Source organism: Scophthalmus maximus, chromosome 10, assembly GCF_022379125.1.
Source record: "Scophthalmus maximus strain ysfricsl-2021 chromosome 10, ASM2237912v1, whole genome shotgun sequence".
In the NCBI taxonomy this organism is placed as follows: Eukaryota; Metazoa; Chordata; class Actinopteri; order Pleuronectiformes; family Scophthalmidae; genus Scophthalmus; species Scophthalmus maximus.
In genome coordinates, this window is record NC_061524.1 from 22,164,990 (window position 1) to 22,185,424 (window position 20,435).

General features: G+C 43.2%; 1 protein-coding gene across 1 annotated transcript in view; it reads left to right on the forward strand.

Moving 5' to 3' along the window:
- bmper (BMP binding endothelial regulator) overlaps positions 1-20,435 on the forward strand; it is a 30,605-nt gene extending 10,170 nt beyond the window's left edge. The window contains exons 3-16 of the mRNA XM_035607949.2: positions 5,269-5,368; positions 8,220-8,302; positions 8,759-8,849; positions 9,576-9,658; positions 10,241-10,340; positions 10,517-10,626; positions 10,764-10,898; positions 11,342-11,446; positions 14,665-14,710; positions 15,215-15,384; positions 15,633-15,834; positions 17,009-17,351; positions 18,271-18,401; positions 19,002-20,435. Coding sequence (XP_035463842.2) covers positions 5,269-5,368; positions 8,220-8,302; positions 8,759-8,849; positions 9,576-9,658; positions 10,241-10,340; positions 10,517-10,626; positions 10,764-10,898; positions 11,342-11,446; positions 14,665-14,710; positions 15,215-15,384; positions 15,633-15,834; positions 17,009-17,351; positions 18,271-18,401; positions 19,002-19,183 — 1,881 coding nt within the window. The 3' untranslated portion in view covers positions 19,184-20,435. The remainder of the gene's footprint in view (positions 1-5,268; positions 5,369-8,219; positions 8,303-8,758; positions 8,850-9,575; positions 9,659-10,240; positions 10,341-10,516; positions 10,627-10,763; positions 10,899-11,341; positions 11,447-14,664; positions 14,711-15,214; positions 15,385-15,632; positions 15,835-17,008; positions 17,352-18,270; positions 18,402-19,001) is intronic.

The window sequence follows — 20,435 nt, forward strand, 5'->3', positions numbered from 1 at the left end:
AGGTTTCTAATGGCGTCTCAAATGAAGGGGTCAGTGAGATTTCATTTTTATCATTATTCCTCAGCGACGAGATCATCGAATCGCCGTGATTGAGGATGTGATATCACTGTAAGTCGATTTAAATGAAACAAGCAACTCGAAGACGTCATCTTGGACGTTTTCCTCTTAATTTTCGGACATTTTATTTTACGCAGACTGACTTTATTTACAACATTTTTGCCCCTTCAGACTTTCATCACTGGTACCAGATGTTTGTCTCTGTGACTTTTACTTTATGAGTTCTTGGTTCTTTAAGTTAATTTTGGCTACAAGACTTTGTAGTAATACGAAAAACGGTTAAATTGATTTAATCATGTCAATTAAAATAATTTACTGTAGAAGTAGTTGCAGCCCAAAATCTGCCACTGTGTAATGTTCTGGATTGGATCCATGACTTTGTTGTACATGTTATTTTTACTCTTCTATATCAGAAAATATCTCACAGGGATTGTTTTTTCCCTCAGTGATACACTCTTTAGATTTTTTTAATTCTTGGGGAAAAAACTATAAATCGCTGTTAAACTAGTGATCAGTTACAGTCATTTCAAACTGATGCTGTTTAACTAAAGACTTTGTTTGAATTTTACTTTCAAATCCTCAAGTTCAGAATCAAATCAGTCAGGCCGAACTTTCACCCTCAGACTGTGAGGTGCTTGTTTCACTCGGGGTCGCGGCTTTGCTTAAGGGGGAAAAAGATGCTGCGGCATCTCTCTTGACCGGGAAACCGGTTCCCATCGGCGTCTCTCTCTCTCGTCCCGTCTCGTCCCTAAGCTACTGTGGCTCCTGCTCTCCAGGAGGGGGGGTCGCGACCTGTTTGTTTTGGAGGAAGGGTGAAAGGTGAAAGGTCGCTGGTGGCAAAGGGGGTTAAGGTTAGGGGGAGAGGGAGGGGTTGGAGTCCAAGGGCTTAAGTGGGCCTTTAAGTTTTAGAGCTCCTCTCCTGCGCTGACAGACTCTGACTGATCTCTCCATCCTTCACCATGACAGAGAGCATGAAAAGGAAGAGAGGGAAGGAGGGGGAGGAGGAGGACGGGTGAGACAGAGGCTGTGAGTTTTGATGAAACCCCTCAAAATTAAAGGGGAGACTGATGAAAACCGAAGTGTGTGAGAACAAGAAAGAATACAGCCGCTAACGGCAACTTTCAGGCCACATTGAAGAGAAAAAAAGAAAAAGAAACATCGGCAGATGAAGAGAAAGTGATGGATGAGAGAATAAGGTGAGAGATGATTTAGAGAGGGAGAAGGAAAAGAAAGGGGGGGGGCTGGTGAGGAGGAGAAGTGAACGTTGTCGCCTCCTAGTGGCAGAGCAGCCACAGTGTTGCAGGACTGAGGAGGTTTGGATCCAAGACAGAAGAAGAGAAGATGGTTTCATGTGAATAAAAAACTGAGATCACAAGTTAACAATCTGATGGAATCTGGGCCAGCTTGGATTTCTTTCTCTCTCTCAACTGTTCATCATTATCAACCTATTTTTATACTTTGTAGAAGTAACTTATTATTATGTTTTGATGATGCACCACACAAGCTGACGGAGAAGGCATCTATTGGTTTTAAGTTTCACAAGAAAAAATGTCATATTTGTTCTGAGGAAGATTTTCTCTTCGTTTCAGCTTCATGGAAACGTTTCCTCGTCGTTTATGAACCCAGGAAAGATGAAATCCTGAAGACCAGACCTATAATCTGATTTCAACTGATTTAAATGTTATATTTCTAACATCATTACTACCCCCCAAAAAACAACATTATTTTCTAACATTTCATGCAAACTTCAAAAAACAAAAATTGTATATGATGTTAACAGGGCCGCTGTTTTCACTAACAGTCATAAACTGTTTTCAAATTGCAAATGTCCGGAAGATTTACATATGTAGAACACAGCAGAAGATTGTCCGAGTCAGAAGTGTTAACAACAGCAGGAGAAAGGGCTGTGCAGGGGGCAGAGCGCCCACTCGCTTGCTGCCAAAGTCTTTCCTTCTGTTTTCTCACATGGGCTCATTTGCACATTTTCTGGACATTGTACCAGGGGGCTGGCAGGAGAAGTTCCGGAAAATGTCCGGACTTCAGCGCGCGTCTAAAAGCAGCTATAAAAAGGAATCTTGTTTCTTCACACTGAATTCTTCATCGTCCGTTGTGATGTTGATTCAGCCGCCGGGCTTTTACATCCCGAAATCGGGAGCTTCCCGTTCTTTCTACAAAGACAGAGTAGAACGTCAGGTGATGGGCTGGTATCTACAAAATACGTTTTCCTCCACATTATCAGGGGTAAAAATATTTTGTGGTTAAATTAAGGTTAATATATTAGTTCATACAAATAGGTGCGTAATCAACAAGTTATCAAATGCAACTGGTGCAAAAACCTTGTATCTTCATGCAGGAGCTTGTAAACACAAAAACAAAGCCATTAACACCCAGAAGCACATGCGCACACACACTTTCTCTTTCTGTGACATATTCCTTCAAGCATACCAGCACTTTAGTGTGTGTATGTGTGTATGTGTGTTGTGGGGGGGGGGGGGGGGGGGGCCCTCAGCGACAGACAGCCGTCCAGTCAACCAGCCTTGGTGCCGCAGTGGTATGTTGAGTGTTTATAAGGCGTGGTGACCCATTGTGACCTGTGACCCCCGTGACAAGGCGGGTGAGGGTGGGTGGGGGTCACATGTACTAACACCACTCTAATGTGCTAATGGATAACAGGAGCAGGAGAGAGGAGCACATGACCTTGGACCAAATTGTCTCCAGCTCTTTAAAGGGTCATTACATCATTTTCAGCCCATTTAATAGAAATCAATCATTGTCCTCCAGGTGGGACAGTTGTGTGTGTGTGTGTGTGTGTGTGTGTGTGTGTGTGTGTGAGTGAAGCTGTTTGGTCCGAGTTGGTCCGAGTCATACACGTTCACAGCAACGGGAACATTTCGGGAACATTCTGTGGCGTCTGTGTAGAGCAGCAAGATTCAGGACGTGATGATAATTCTGCTGTGGAAACCAGAGTTTTTGTTTACAGTCATCAATATACCCACTCAAGAATTCTCCGACAATTTGCGCTCCCACATTCAGCCCCTCTGGAGAAGTTCAGGACAATGTCAGGACTTCAGTGCATTTCTCTCATGTGTGTAGTCAGGACCAGGACAAGTGTTGGAAGTGTTTCACCACTTTTTCTCGTTGCCTCAAAGGAAACTTGCCTTGGAGCAGTCCACACTTTGTGTTTCTGCTGCTGTTTATCTTGAACAGCAAACACCTTGGTCTCGGGGGTTGAAACTGATCCGCTCAGTTTACGGGAGGATTGTGACTGATCATAATTCAACTGGGGCTTCTGTTGAAATGCAGACGACAGTTGTGTGTTTGTTTCACATTGTTTTGCAGCTTCTTCCTGCTCATCTGGCCACAGCGGTACCTCTGTGGTCTCGGTTTATTTGTACACTGTGGTCAGATAATGCTGTGGGTGGGAAAAGCCCACAAGGGACGAAGTGATCCAGGATCTAATCTGATTGGATAGTTGAGTTAACATATTGGGACAGAGGCTGTGCATAGATTTTGGATGTTAAACTGTTTAAACTGTATATGGAGTACAGTACAGTACAGTACTGTGTTACTGTACTGCAAGATCAACTTTTCCAGAATATGGACTCTCGTTCACGTGAATGTTTCTGCTCGGTGCAATGTGAGAGTTGATCCTTTTTTTTATCTCCCTTTTCTTTTTTGCTCCCTATTGCTCATTTGACTTCCTCTGTCCCCTCTTTCCATCTCTGTCCCTCTCTTCCCCCCTCCTCCTCCTCCTCCGTCCTGACATCATCTGTCCTCGGTGTGGTTGGGGTTTTAGCTGCAGCACCGCTGCTATATTAAACCGCCCCGATTTATTTTCGCCCTCCTTTGATCCGTCCTCGTTAGAGCCGCCTGCCGCGGGGCCGCAGGGCCGCAGGGGCCCCGGGCCCCACCAGCCTCCACTTTATAAACCCCCACAGTGTGTAAAATAAAAACACACACACGCACACACAGCATGTGGATAAAATCGGCAATAAAAGCTTGGTGTGAAAGTCGAGCGGATTAAACGAGCACAGATTCGGCCGAGTCCCACGGCGCAGTTAATGGTGATGGAGGTGACAGGAGGCCTGTTGAGCTGGTGTGAAAATTCACAGTTAACCTGTGAACAATGAGTCACTTTTTATTTAGAAACTGAGGCTGCAGACCTAAAATCCATCTGATTTCAGAGCACACAGGTGATGTATAAGGTGAAAGGTGTTGGCATGTGAAAATATTTTGATGATTATTCACATTTGAAGGGGGAAACATGTTATTTTGTATTTTTTCAGCATCATATTGTTTGTTATAAGTATTTTCCGCTACTAACAAGTAATGTGTGTTTTTAAAAAAGCGAAAAGCAACTGTGTCGATCAGAGTAAGAAGGAACATGTCGTCAGTATGTCGCATTGATGTGTTTCTAATAGTTTCTGGATAATGTACAGTTAATCAAACTGTGACAACACTCATAAAAGCTTTTTATGTTCTTGCGGGAGATTTCATTGGCTGGCGCTGGGACAGAGGACAAAGTTATTAGTTTACGATCTAGTTTAAAAACTTTCACCATGGAACTTTTAAATCCACGTGGACAAGGCAGCACTTGAAAGTGTGAGGACTGGAAACACTGAACTTTGACAACGTCGCTGAACTTTTGAATTTGGGGCTGGCTTTCTTGAATGATGGACTTTTAACGACGGGCTGGTGGACCGAGCTTTCTCTGCCGCTGCCCCTCAGGAGCTGGAAAAGTCTCTTGTCCCTTGTCCAACCTTATTAATCTTGCTTTTAATTTAGCCTGTTTCTGTTAATGTCTGTCATTGTTTTATCTTATTTACTTTTATGTTATGTGTCTTGTCTCTTGCACTGTTTTTGATCCTATCATTGCGCCACTTTCTTTTTATCCAGACTTGTGTTGTTTTTTCCTTTGCCATGATTGTAAATCACTGTGACTCAATTCCTGCTGTTTCTAATGTGCCACATGAATAAGACTGACTTGTACTGACTAGTGTGAGTTGTTCATATTTGTTAACTTTCCCGAGTAAGATATTTTGACTATGTTTGTCATGGTTATGACTTGGATGATGATGTGAACGTGGCGTCATTTAGCTTGCACAGAAATCTCCTATGCCTGGAAAATTCCCAAAAATATTGAAGCTTAAAAATGCAACTTTTCTGACTGATATACTCCTCTCTTCCTGTTTTTTTCTTCCTGTGCTGCAGGAAGGGAAGGCCGACTGTAAACAGGAGAAATGTCCGCTGGTGTCTGAAGACTGTGCTCTGGTGGTGAAACAGACTGGAGCCTGCTGTGAGAGGTGTAAAGGTAAGTTACCACCGCTTCGACTGCTTTAAGTTCCCTCCTCATTGAATTACACACACACACACACACACACACACACACACACACACACAACTGCAGTGTGTGGAGACATTGCAGGGTCACCGTCAGGTTTACAGTTGCTTTTATTAGCCAGAAATTCCTCAACATGCTCGACATTCATTTTTCAGATCAGCATCTTCCTCCTCTGTGTAAGGTTTTACTTTATATATATATATATATTATTGGACGCAGAGTATTTATTCATGCGAACTTATATATTAAAATTGTTGAAATCCTCGTCTGCTCAGCTGATCCTGAGCTTAGTCAAACCTTACACTGTAAAAACCTAAACGTAGCATCTATTACTGTGTAGAAGAGGATGTTGTGAGGCTTTGATTTGATTTATTCACTGCCAGTCTTTATGTCGTCATTGGAGGCAGAAGATCTGAGCGGCATCAGGTGTGAGCAGTCACTCGCCAACGGCGGCTTGTGATAGGCTGAGACGCCTGTCCATCAGGTAGCACCCCAGCAATGCGTTTGACAGCATTAGCTCCCCGGCTCATCTGTACTTCACAGTTTTGTTTTTAAATATATGTGCAAGTGTGCATTTCTTAAATCGTCCTTTAAAATTTCGTTAACTACACAATACTTTCAAATCAGTTTGACTATTTTTGAATGGGGAGGAACGGCAGTGTCAGTCGCTTCCTTATTAGCCCCAGCGCGCGTTAGATTCAAATAAAACAAAGTGAGGAGCCATGTCAAACATCTTCGCTTCGGAAGACGTTCCTGCTCTTTCTGTTCTTATGAAGCCATGTGGTTAGAAATATAAAAACACACACACACACACAATTCCCAGCACTCAGCTGGGGTCCGGCCCTTTTGTTTTTGCGGTTCTGCGTTTTACGACGCAACACTTCGTTAAGACAGGTGTAATGAGCACAAGTGGGACGCGGAAAGCCCCACGTTGCCACGGCAATCGTTTGTTAGTTCTCTATTGTGCGGTTGACTTGAGGCCTCTGTGACCAATTTTAGGACCCTTTTGTGTCGTATCACTCTTTCTCACTTTTATGAAATCATACACACAGTTAAAGAGAATCACAGCCAGATTGCGCCGTTTACTGGGAACAATTTTATATATATATAGTGTAATGAACCATTTATTTTTGGAGAGCAAACGTCCTATCTCACCATGTGAAAGATGGATCGACCGAAAAATTCACATTTTGGGTTTTGACATTAAACATTGCAATTGATGTGGCGCCCCTGAATACGTAGTTTCAAATTTGGGGCGGCTGTGGCTCAGGAGGTAGAGGCGGTTACGCACTAACTTGAAGGTCGGCGGTTCGCTCTCCCAGCCTCCCCCAGTGCGCATGCCGATGTGTCCTCGGGCAAAAAACGTTACTCTAAATTGCCTCTTCGGCGAGTGTATGAATGTGACAGAAATGTTGGGTAATAGCAGCGCTGTATGAATGTGTGTGAATGGGAGAATCTGGCTTTGAGTAGTCAATACGACTAGAAAAGATCTATATAACTATAGTCCATTTACCAGCGTATGGTCCATTCACACCAAACGTGATGCAAACTTGCACGAGTAACTTTTGGTTTGAGTGCAACATTACATCTTACAATCAATAATCGAAATTAACAATAATACAATTAATATTTGTCCAACAAAGTCCTGCCAACTTAAAACCAGCTCGATGAGCCCAAACAAAAACAAAAAAAATATTTCATGTAAGACGGAAAAATGCATAAGACGTCATCGCTCACTGTAAGAAGCTGATTAAGAAAATTTGTTTTCAGGTCTTCAGATCGTTTCCTTGACTTTACAATGATACGATTTAAAAAAATTTTAACACGTTTTTAAATGAATCCAGAGCTCTATAGATAAAGACATAGAGATAACCAGGCGACCAGAGGAAAGTGTTGTCATATCAGTCTGTCTGAACAGGATCTCCGGTCAGATCAGCTGTTCGTCCTTCTCAGCACTGATTCCGCATCAGAGGGTTGGATTTACTCTGACGGAAGCTTTGGCTGTGATCGGATATCAGTCTATGGAAAGTTGAACATTGATCTGAGACCACTTACTGTAAATGGGATGAAATGAATAGGTGATTCATTTTGAGCTGAGCGGGCCGAGTCACATCCAAACACTCAGCAGAGTGTGCGTCAATGTGAGAGAGTGTTTGTGAAAACGTGTCACCACAGCATTTTTATAAGGATTTGACTTCAAGCCCTTCAAGGAATCATTAGAATAACATTACATGGACTTGACTGCTGTATTATTGATCAGTGGTAAGAAGAGATCGGTGTCTGCAACATGTCGGCGAGCATCTTACTAAGCATTAGTGCAGAGTTTTGGTTTCATGTCACATTTTATTTGTATAGTTCCACATCAGCGCTCTCACAGCCTCACTTAATTTAGCCAATTGGCAGAAAGATCATGATACATGAGAGGAAAAACTTCTGTCAAGTTAGATTCTACCTGTTGCGCTGTTTAAAGTTTGTAAGCTTTATTTTTGTCCGTTGTCATATGAACTGGATACTTTTACCAACTTATGAGGTGGAAAGAAAGTTAGCGCAGAATTTGCTATTTTACTTCGTACATGAAAATACATGAAAATACCTGTCCACATAATTTTGCAGGAACACAACGTAAAACAGATGTGTGTGAATCTAAAAACTCCAACTTTAGGTTTCAAGATGTTGAATTTTTATATGTGAGAGGAAAATTAAAAAATACAAATATTGGGAAAAAATTTGTGTTTTACATTATATTAAAAAATAAAGAAGAAAATCCAAATGTACGCAAAGTCATGTCTTACATTATGACTGATTTTTTTTTCTTTCTCAGGTTGCATGTTGGACGGACGATCCTACAACAGCTCTGTATCCTGGACCTCGTCCTCCAAACCCTGCGTAACGCGAAGATGTCAGGTGTGTGTGTGTGTGTTTTTGTAAGCAGATGAGAGTTGAAGTGAACAGACGCTCTTTCAGCTCTGATGTCATGTTGAAATGTCTGACCTCTGAGGTAAAGACACACGAGGGACGGATGGGCGGAGGAGGTAGGAACATCGGAACAAAGGGCCACGGGGAAGGAGGGAGAAGACATGACAAGTAGAAAGAGATATAAGGGATGGAAGAGAGGGCACAGGCAAGACAGAAAGAAATGGGGTTAAAAAGCAAGAAGTAATGTTTGAAGCAGAAATGGTTGAAAGAGTTAAGGATCGACGAACAGAGGGAGAGTGGGGATGAAAGGCAAAGGAAGTTTAGGATGGAGTTCAGAAGAGAAAACGAAGATAAAGTGAAGAGGAAAGCTTGGCAGAGGAAGTAGCGATGGATGAATCACCTTTTTTTAAAAGACGCACACGATTTACGTCCTGGTTGTGACAGGAAGGTGTCGTCACCGAGGCAGATGTGCAGTGTGTCGTCCACTGCAAGAATCCCAAAATCCACCCGAAGAAGTGCTGCCCCACCTGCCCCAGTGAGTAGCAACTGACAACCACTGTTCCTGTTGTGCCACAAAAAGACGTGAAGGCTAATGTTGTCGTTTTTTACTTGAACGTTATTGCTTTTGTCAACACGTAGACAAAAGGAGACAAGATATTTCAAAAAAAAAGAACTAGAACAAACTAGAATGTCACTCAGTAGCACACACCTTCACCAAGGCCCAACAGTCTCCATGTGAAACCACATTTAAATCTGCTAGATCCCGATTTTTGTTTGGACCTGCATCAAATCTCACACACTCATAGATATCAGTCTGATAAATTTGCCTGATTATTTTCACCAAGATCAATGAATTATTTCCTGGGGAATTAGAAAAAATATCCCCCAAAAAGTCCTGCTGACAAACAAACAAACAAACAAACAAAAACATTGTGACTTTTCACCAATTTCTCAAGATGTAATTTGTGGATCTTGATGAAAAAAATCAATCAGGCACATTTAAGGGACTTATCTATGAGTTTGTGCAGCTTTATTGACTTTTTGGGGACTGTTGGGCCTTAGGAGAAGTTTGTGCTCTACTGAGTTTACTCTCAAAATGTTATTAACCAGCCTTTGTGTATTGGCCCGGTTTGTAAAACTTGTATTCTTCTTGGAACCAAAGTATGTCCAACTTGTTTCAGTCACTTTTTAAAAAAGCTCTGCTCCGGGACAGAATGTTTGTGTCCAACAAGTCATTTGTGTTCTGTGACTTCTCTCGCAGCTTGTATATTTGAGGGTCGTCTGTACAAAGAGAAGGAGGAGTTCAGTCCAGAGGGCAAACCCTGCATCAAGTGCATCTGCACTGTAAGTGTGGACACACACACACACAGTTTCTCTTCTTTTTCCTCTTTTTTTCCATCCATATTCCTACGTCTCTGTGCCCCCCCCTTCTCCCCTCCCCCCAATTCACCTCTCTACCTCCTCCCCCTTTATCCAAACAAACCCTACAGGTTCGTCCATAAACACGCTCTGCATTACTGTGCTGGCACCTGTAGGCCTGTTAACACATTTACAGACGTGTCAAAAGAAAAAAAAAACATCTGTATGAAAAAGGAACAGGACTACTCTGAATTTTATGTTTAAACCATGCACATTAAATCTGCCAAACTGAATAAATAATAATATAAATATTATTATTTATTTGAATTTCAATGTGTTTACATGCACACTAATGCAGGGAAACGGTACAACTCTTACTTAAACCAGGTATTTATAAAAACAAGTAGTTGATTTTTAAAATTAAATTAAATGTGAAAACTTCAAACCACCAAAATATCCTGCCCAAAAATGAATTGTATACATGTACATATAATATGCTCCAGGGATCAGAGAGTTTAGGTCAATGGGGAACAAAAGTGAACTTATCTGTGATTTGTTATCTTTCAGGGAGGGCGGACTCTCTGCATGAGGGAGGTGTGTCCTGTCCTCTCCTGCCCCGCCCACCTCAGCCACACCCCGCCCGGACAGTGCTGTCCCAGATGTCTCGGTAAATAACCAGTAAATTCATCCGTCACCTGGTACAAAGTAAAAGGGAGATCGTGAAAGATATAAAGCTTTAAGAAAAAGTCCAAGAAAAAGTTTAACAATCAAACCAGCTGCAAAAATCCAAGAGTTCTCCTTTAATGTCTCTCTGCATCTTTTGTCTTCGTCTTCCTCCTCCAGGTCAGAGGAAGGTGTTTGATCTGTCTTTAGGAAGCTGTCTGTTCCACAGTGAGGTCTATGAGAACGGCACTTCCTTCATACATGACAACTGCACCACCTGCACCTGCAAGGTACCGGCCTGGATACAGATATCAGCTGTTTTCATTGAGCAACAAAAAGTTTGATGTTGATATTATTTTATCACTTTACTAAATGAAAAAGAATCCTAAATCCCACCCCATGGCTATTGCCTCCTTTCCCCCCCCAGGATTCAACAGTGGTGTGCAAGAGGCGGTGCTCACGCCCGGGGAGTTGCCAGGGCAACCAGTGTTGTGAGGAGTGTTTGTCCTACGTGAAGGTGGAGGAGGTGAAGTACTGCAGAGTCCGCAACAAGATATACAGGGTGAGAGAGAAGATACAGGAGATGGAGGGTTTGATGGGTAGAGATGGATGGATGAATGTACAGAGGGATGGAAGGATGGAAAGATGCATGAATGGAGGATGGCTAAACGGATGGTTGAAAGCTTGGATGGATGATAGATGGTTGGATGTACAAGTTGGTGGTCTGTCGCAGGCCTCCACTGTGAGTACACTTCCGATGCAGCCTCCACTCTCAGTACAGGATGTGGATGGATGGATGAATGGATAAAAGAGGGAAGAACGGACAGACGCATAGATAAATGATTGGGGACAAATGATGGATGGATGACAGTTACACTGTCAACTGATGGATTTACAGAGCCACAGAGATGGAGGACGGATGGATGGACAGTGTGAACAGATGAATGGAGGGCGGATGAAAAGATGGACGTGTTCTCACAGTGTCGTGTTTCCTCTCCCCTGCAGGAAGGAGACATGTGGTCGTCGGTGAACTGCACTCTCTGCGCCTGTGTTAAAGGAAGCATCGAGTGTCGGCCCAAACAGTGTGTCCCAATCACCAGCTGCCCGTCGGTGAGTGAGAGGCCCCCGACGGCCAATTACCAACCTTCTGTTCAATTTGCAGGATTTTACATGGCGATGTTCAGTCGCCGTTCGTCCAGCAGCTCTGTCTCTGTGCTCCTCTTGATCTTCCCTCCTCTCTCTCTGTCCGACACTCCAACTTTACAGCCTGTGACTAACTCCGTCATTTTCACTGCACATGTGCGACGCCTCCATATTGTTCTGATTTACTGTCGGTGCTGCCACATGATCCACTGAAACCCCCCCCCCCCTCAAAAAATAAAATAAACTGTGTCTGTGAACAAAAATTATTTATTTAACTTTAAGAGGTTATTCCTACTCACCACCTACTACTACTTGCTACTTCAATCTAAATATAATACAGTCTTTCTGTTTCAATGTTGGAAATATACGGTTAATTTAGCTGCATAAAAATATCTACATATATATATTCAGAATGATATCATCCCATTTCTTGTGCATTTCAAAGATGATACATCAATGTCAGATTTCCAACAGTCAAAAAAAGTTAGTTCCTGCAGGTGATAAGTGTCAGTGCTGCAGGACCGGCCCGGTGGCGTTCCCTTTGCTGTAACAGCATGCTTTTATCCTCTATCTTTAAAAAAAGGGGCTCGGTTAAGCACATTAGCCGACTTTTCACGCCGCGGAAGCGAGGCATTGGCTGTCAGACGCTCTGGGAGCCGCTGCGTTCACCTGTCGCAGGGGCCGCTCGGGGGTCATCTGTCTGCTGCTGGGTGATGAAGTGGATTCCACTCATACCGCCGGCCGCTGGCGGTCTCACAGTCAAAGCGTTAGTCCAAGTTCACACGCTTCCAGCAGTTACAACAAGCCCTCACCTGTTGTTTGTGGACTGCAGGGTGATGTAGGTGGTCTGCAGGGAAAATGAGTCATTATTACATACTGATGTATAGCGTACTTGTATATATAGCCTATATATTTAGGGTTTTAAGATTATTTCTAACAATATTTCTAATTTGACAGATCCGTCATGGTGTCAGATTTTAGGACTCAACTTTTTTTGTATTACTGATTTGTCTCGTAGGCCGTATACAGCCCAGAAGCCAGAGGTCCCCCACTACAGATTTTTACCGCTTTGTTTTGACCAACAGTGTCTGGAACTTTAATTCCCAGGAACTATTTCCATGGAACTAAAACGTTCCTGCAGACCGTTGTTCACATGCGTTTCTGATTCATAATCTAAAAACCAGTCAGGATTAGGCAAATTATTCTGCTGAAGTTCAAACAACTGACGGCTACCGCAAGCGTTCCACTCCAGTCCACCAGGAGGTGATGATGCCAAAGGCAACAGATACACTACAACAACAATAAACATGGAGGAAATTCAAATTGTGATGCTGTTTATCGGAAGAGAGACGAGCACGGTATCAAAGCGCATTCAAAGCCGGAAGTCTTTGAACCGGACTTCCTCACCAGAAGTCCGGTTTTCGGTGAGGAAAAAGATTTTTTAAAGCTTTTGGAGAGATTGACAAGCTGAAATAAAACGCTGGAGGACTCGACCAACCATTCATCTTCAGCGCTGCAAGCCCCGCCCCAAAGGTGGCTGTACCTGCGTAAAGTACAACCCCCTCGAGCAGGGACTTTTTGGGGAGGATAAAGTGATTAAACCAGAACTTACTTTAGACCCTGAGTTCCTGCAAAGGTTTCTAGTTCCTTGGGGAGGTTTATGCGCTGGAAACCCAGCTATAAGTAGAGAATTACGATAGCTCGTTTTCGTTTCCCTCAGTTAGTGAAAAGACGAAATCGTTAAAAATTGACTTTTTAACGGCTCAGAAAAATCTCGTTATACATCCACACACTGAGCAGACAACTGTGCCACGTCGTGATCAGTGTGACTCTCATTCAAAGGTCATCGAAGCCTCTATCACCCTCATTTAAACCAATACACACACACACGCACACACACACTCACACACACACACACACACACACACACACTCCTGTGCCGTCACGATGCGGTCAGCGGCAGGTCGGTGTGCGTCCCTCCGGAGACAGTGTGTCTCCGAATGGCCTTTTGTCTGTGTGACGGTTGAGTGACAGCAAAGAAGAGTTTCCCTATATTTAGGCCCCCTGAAAACCAATCTCTGTCACTGTGTGTGTGTGTGTGTGTGTGTGTGTGTGTGTGTGTGTGTGTCAAAAGGCAGCCCTCTTCAAAGAGAGAGAGTGCCCCCCCCCTGCAGAGGTTAGGACTCTGAAGTGTGTATTCAGTGTATGGAGAACTCCTGTATGTGATGACAGACGAGGTCTGTGTGCACGCGTGTGTGTATGATTGTGTGTGTGTGTGTGTGTGTGTGTGTGCGTGTGTGTATGTGTGTGTGTGTGTGTGTGTGTGTGTGTGTGTGTGTGTGTGTGTGAGTGTGTGTGTGTGTGTGTGTGCGCACACCAATGAAGGGGTTCCCTGAGGCAACAAAAAGTAGGTGTGTTAAAGAGTTCTCTGATCTGCGCTTCTGATGGGAGTTGAAACATACTGTACACACACACACACACACACACACACACACACACACAGAGGCTCCTGTTACACAGACAGCTCAGCGGTTGCAGTTCGAGTATCGGTGTCTTTGTGGTCGTCCTGGTTTTGACTGTGAACTTGTCAAAACGGGAACTTTTCCTAAGTTTTGATGTTTCATTGAATTTTCATTGAATTCTCACCTTTTGTTAGAGGTTGTGTTTTCATCCATGACAGTTGAACCGCTTCTTAAGGTTAATCGTTGGTCGACTTTTTATGTCTCAACTTTGAAAAAGGATTAAGTGCATGATACTGGAGTGATTCAGTTTTAGATCTTTGAGTGTTTTATCTCCTGCCATCCAGCCATGATGCATCTGTGTGCATCTTAACATTCATATCCAGTGTGTTTCACATTAACTGATTTTCAGTTTCTCTGTCTCTGGCCTCGCTTTCTCTTCTGTTTTGCTGCCTGTGTCCTACACACTTTAAATCTTGAATTTTGAAATCTCAGAGATGCTTCAACTGCACCAAATTTGAATCCACTAGATCCTGATTTTGATCTGGTATGCTCTTTACTGAGTGCTGTTCTAGTTGTCTCTCCAGTTCTGTCTCGATCAGCCTGTGATGCTGCTGCTGCTGCATTCCGTCTTCCTGTATTCGGTTGTCCTGTCATCTTTACCTTGAGTCGTCTATCCCTGCGACAGTTGTCTAACACTGGGTGTCTGGACCTCGTCTCTTGCAGAATAAGATCCTGAACAGAACCGGCTGCTGTCCAGTTTGCACTGAAAGTGAGTAAGTCGCTCCGAAACCTCCAGCATCCTCAGGATTCTTCTTTAATGATGAAATAAAAGACTTGAATTTGAAAAGAACTAATCTCCCTCTGGCCGCTCAGTGTTTCCCATGAACCTCTGTCCAGGATGTGGTTTGCCCTCGGGTCGTTTTACTTTGGTTTTTGGCCGCGAACTGCAACAAAACCCCCCAAAATGGCCGTAAATGTACCATTTCAGGACATCAAAGTCTTCACTTCTTCTTCATGTAGACTTTAGTTGAGTTTTAGCACAGCACAGATCCTATTTCCGCTGCTGAGTCAGTCTGATTCGTGCCACACAGCTCCCCATTAATCATAAATGATGTATTTGCTGCTGGCTGTCAGACATCAGCATGTATCCTCTTTAAACCCTTGGATTTTAGGACGAGACCTGACTGCTGGTATTTCTAAGCTTATCTAAGTTCAAACGACATCTATTCTTCCATAACTCACTTGTGTCTTTTGGTCGCTCTTCCCTCTGCAGAGCCGGGTGTGTGCACAGTGTTTGGGGACCCTCACTACAACACCTTCGACGGCAGGACTTTCAACTTCCAGGGAACGTGTCAGTACGTTCTGACTCGGGACTGTGGCGGCGTCCCCTCCGCTAGCCCAGGAAGTCACGTCAACATCAACAGCCCGGACTCCAGCTTCACGGTAGGAATACACAATCTCAGATATGAATATACAATGACAATAAAGACAGTTGTTGTGTTCCCCTGCTTTTAGTTTTTGCCACTGAATGCACTGAGGTGAAATTGATACCAATCTTCGTCAAGAATTCCCATCAAACCACAGTGTTTGAACATTTGCTGCTGTATAATTCTTAACTTTACCCAGAATCTGTGAAATCTTTCTGTGAAACATGAAACTTCACCTTCATCCCGTGTGTCACTAACTCCCAGGTGTTGGTGAAGAATGACGCCCGGCGGACTCGCTCTTTCTCCTGGACTCAGTCTGTCGAGGTGAGGCTGGGAGGTCTGAGCCTCAGCCTGCACCAGCACCTGACGGTGCGGAGGAACGGCACCCGCATCGCGCTGCCCTACCACGGCCCCGGGGTCCACATCGACCTGGATGGATATCTCCTCAAACTCACCACCATAGCAGGTCAGAGTTCCTTTTTTCAATTTGAATACACTCAATTAAATTGTTAGTCAAACCGCTGCCGCCTACATTTAGTCCTTTAATTGTCACGAGGCCATCAATTCCCAGCCTTTGTGTCTCTCTGATGTAATTGATGTATTTTTATAGAAACTTAACAGTTAATATTTAACGCATGATTCAACAAATGAATATGTCATTGTTGTTTTTTTTACTCTGAAAAAGTGCACACGGAATAAACTATGTTCAAGGACGACTTACTGACCCTTTCAATTGATTTCATGACTTGTGAGCTGATGAGACCAGCTTATTTCAGATCTATGAAAAACGCAGGTAAATTAATATTTTGTCAACATTGCTGTTATTGCGGTCAAGAATAAACATTGAGCCCAACCTTTCAGCCTTTTATTACCCTGTGCGCCAACAAAACCAGAAGCAGGGTATTGTTTTTGCCCCTGTGTCTGTGTGTGTGTGTGTGTGTGTGTGTGTGTAGAAAATAACAAATATCACTTGGGACAGATCTGATCGGTCAAAGGTCAAGGTTGTCAAAAATATGGTCTGAAAAACACATTTTCTAAGATATCTCTGCGAATAAGTGTAAAGCTTTTACTGATCCGAAAATGATCCCCCATAATGTGATGTCATATGATAGGTGACGTCATGAAGAAGTCCAGCTTTCTTTTCATCCTACAGTACTAGAGAAAAGACCTGTAGCTTATATAGATCGAAAAATAATTCATGACCATATGAATGGAAGGAATCATTATGAAATTACATCACAATATGAAAACTTAGCATCGTCCAATTTGAGTACATATTAAAGCCTGACCGAAATGTGGTAAATTAATTTCCAATACTGATATATCTGTATTTTGTAACTATAAACTTTATTATAATTAATTAGAAATTAAAACAAATCACAAATACAATCACATATATAGAACCTCTAGTCAGAAAATAATGTAAGATATAGAGATCAATGCTCATCTTATTTGCATCGTTTATTCTGTTAGTTTCCATATGAGTGCGTGCCGACAATACGATATGTCTATGAATGAAGGAGTCTGAAACAATTTTTATTGGCCTTCAGATTTATCGATCATCTCACGCAGGGTATGCATCACTCCTCTGATCATTTTCTTACCTCAAATCACTTTAAACATTGAATTTTGTTCTGCAGGCCTGGAGATCACGTGGGACGGCGACAGTTTCGTGGAGGTTGTAGCCGCCCCCCACCTGCGCGGACGCCTCTGCGGCCTCTGCGGCAACTACAATGGCCACAAGCGCGACGACACCATGGGAGGTGACGGCCAGTTCAAGTTCGACGTGGATGAGTTCGCCGAGTCGTGGCGAGTGGAGGGAAATGAGGTCTGCACCCAGCAGCCCCCGCCTCGCCGGCCGGCCTCCTTCCTGTGTCCCGGCAGCGTCAAAGTCAAGTTCCGCGCTCACCGGGAGTGCCAGAAGATAAAGTCGTGGGAGTTTCAGAAGTGCCACCGTGTGGTCGACTTCGGCCCTTTTTACAGGTGAGGACGGAGCGAGAAGCTCAGAACTCCAGAAGTGAAGATTTTTCCCCTTGCATTTCGAGAATAAAGTCAAAATTTCCAAAATTAAAGTGGAAATGTTGAGGATAAAGTCAACTCCTCTGGTCCGTCAGATCCAGTAAGAGGAGCTACTGTTGGTGATGTGAGCTGTAACAGCTGTTTCAGTGTGTACAAATACAGCCTCCTCCTCCAGGCTCGTCTGGTTTCTTCTTCCGAACAGACAGTTTTCAGCTGAAAGTCTTCAAAGTCCTGTCACCGGTCACCACAAAGTGTCCATGAGCTAAAAGAGGAAAGTGCCCCTGGTTACTGAAACCGATTCCACCACTTTATCTGCACAAGGCATTTGTAGAGGCAGTCAAATGTGCTAATGTTAGTAGCTTGATGTATTCTTACTCTCGACATTTCGACTTTATTCTCAAAATGTAGAGTCAAATTTTAAAAAGCTCCTTTGATTTAGCTTCATCTGAACATTTAAACTTTATTCTCAAAAATGAAAAATGGATGGTTTATGGATCAAACCCCACCTGTATTCAAACAAATGTAAAAAAAATCAGGGGCTGCACGGTGGTGTATTTGTTATCGCTGTCGTGTTACAGCAAGAAGGATCTAGGTTCACATCCCGGGAACCTTATATCAAACCATATTTTATTTTTTACGGAATAAACCTTAACCTTATCCCTACCTTACTGTACTATACTATTTATATTATCTGGATTTTACAGTAGTCTCAATCGAAACTAGGAGATGTATCAAGAAAAACACATCAGCAGATAATTTGGCCTAAGGCTGTACGAAGGCGTACTCATCAATGGTTCTAATTGATCCTGTCTGATAGAAACTGTAAATCTCTGGCCCCAAAAAGGCTGATCCTTGTCACTGAATGAAATTCCGTCCTCTGCAGGTCGTGTGTGACGGACATGTGTGAATGTCCGGTCCATAAAAACTGCTACTGCGAGTCCTTCATCGCCTACAGCCGAGCCTGCGAGAGGGAGGGCGTGCCCGTCGTCTGGAGGCCCGACACCGCCTGTATGGGTGAGTGACAGCGCTCGAGCCAATCACGATTTCCCATGAGATAAAAAGGCAAAGACAATTTTAAATGATCGTACAAATAAATCTTAACATGACTTTTTCTTTTTTTTTTATTGGCTTATTGTGATGTAGATTTTTTTTCAACTAAATCAGCTTCTAAATAAATCAAAAGCAAATATAATTATGTTTAACAGTTCAAAGCACTTTGAACTTGACATGTATGTGACACGTGTCTGGGAACATTTTCACAAGATGATTTACCACCCTGAAACTCTTTTTTCTCGCTTTTCAACTTTTTGGTGAAAATCCAGCTCTGTGAAATTTCACAGATATAAAATAATGTTTGTTTGCTGTATGTTTAGAAAACATTTAAATAGCATCTACTGGAAGCAGACTCAATATAATGGCGGGGCCCAAAGCTTAGTAAAGGCAGATCACGTTTCTGCGTATTAGTAATGGAGAACAGTTTTTTTTTTAAATCTTCTAATGTTGTTATGGACCACAGAAAGATGACCAGTTATCAGTCCATCAAATGCACGATTAACCAGGTTAACATCAGCATGATTGGCTGTGTTTTTAATAACCTTCTCCTCCCTCCACCAGCAACCCAGTGTAAACACGGCGCCGTGTACGACACCTGCGGCCCGGGCTGCACCAAAACATGCGACAACTGGAACGAGATTGGGCCGTGCCACAAGCCGTGCGTTGCCGGCTGCCACTGTCCCGCCAACCTGGTGCTGTTCCAGGGACGCTGCATCAAACCCATATCCTGCCCTGGACGGTGACCCTTGTGAGCCCGGGTGGGAGGGGGGCGGCGGGTTAGATTAGGGGGAGGGTCACTTGGTTTCAAAACTATATGTGGGCCAAACTTGGTGAGAAGAGTTAGGGAGGACGCTGAAGGGTCCGGAGTTGACAGACCAGATGTCACAAGGTTCTCGTGGCGATGCAGTGGAGGGAAACTTTGTGGATGGGAGGCTGATCCTCGTCACTGCATCCAGCTTCTCGCCTTTTTGTTCCTCTTGCGATATCATGCACTGTTACGATACCAGTCACCACCACAGGAGGGAGTTCAGCCTTGGTAGAGAAAGAACTCAACTCCCAAGAGAAAACAAGGGACCCTGTTTTGGAGATTTTTACAATGTCCATGATCTGAGGAAGGTTCGACATGTGACCATGGACCCTCAGGAAGCAATCGGGGCCAGTGGACTCCGTTTAGAGCCAACATGGCGCCTGAGTTTCTCCCATGAACACTCTGAAGTGGGAAAAGTGAGCATCTGCATTTGGAATAGGGAGAAACTGTCTGATGCATCTGTCCTTGTGATCATCATTTCATACTGTAAGCTAACCAGATTTATATGAGAGACAGACAGCCTTTATATTATTATTGTTCTAATTATTATTATTATTTGTTGTTGATGTTGTTAATTTATATATCAGTCAAATGACGTGTTGTAGCAAGAGCCAGAATCATGAATATAATTGAGTTATAAATGATTTAAAGGGAAACAGAAGCTATTTATGTATTTCTAGTGTACTGTTGTGTTACTGTTTGAAGAGAAATGCCCAAATGTGACTCAGTTGTTGCACCACCGCAGGGAAAAAGTACTGTATTGTGTTTTGCTCCGTGTACAGGTTGTTGTTGTGGTTCGTATCAAACTGAAGGTGCTCAACTAAGCATATGTTTCACTTGACAACAATTATTTAAGACCAGCAATATAATCTTTTATCAAAGTAAATCTTTTTGACTACTGTCTTTTCTCTTTCGTGTCTTGAAACCTGTGATAATGGAGAGGAGAACGTCTGAGCAGAAGGTTGCTGGTTCAAATCCCCAAGACAGCAACTGTGGTTTCGCAGGCAGCAAAGACAAATGTCATTCTCTCAAACAAAGTTACGTTTATTTGGCCCTTTTCTCCTTTTCTTTGCTTCTGCCTTAGGAAATACTGCTCTCAGCTGAGACTTGCAGCCTGTGACAAGGGTTTGAAAATAGAGTCTGACCGATATGGATTTTTGGGGCCGATACTGATTATTAAGGAATAA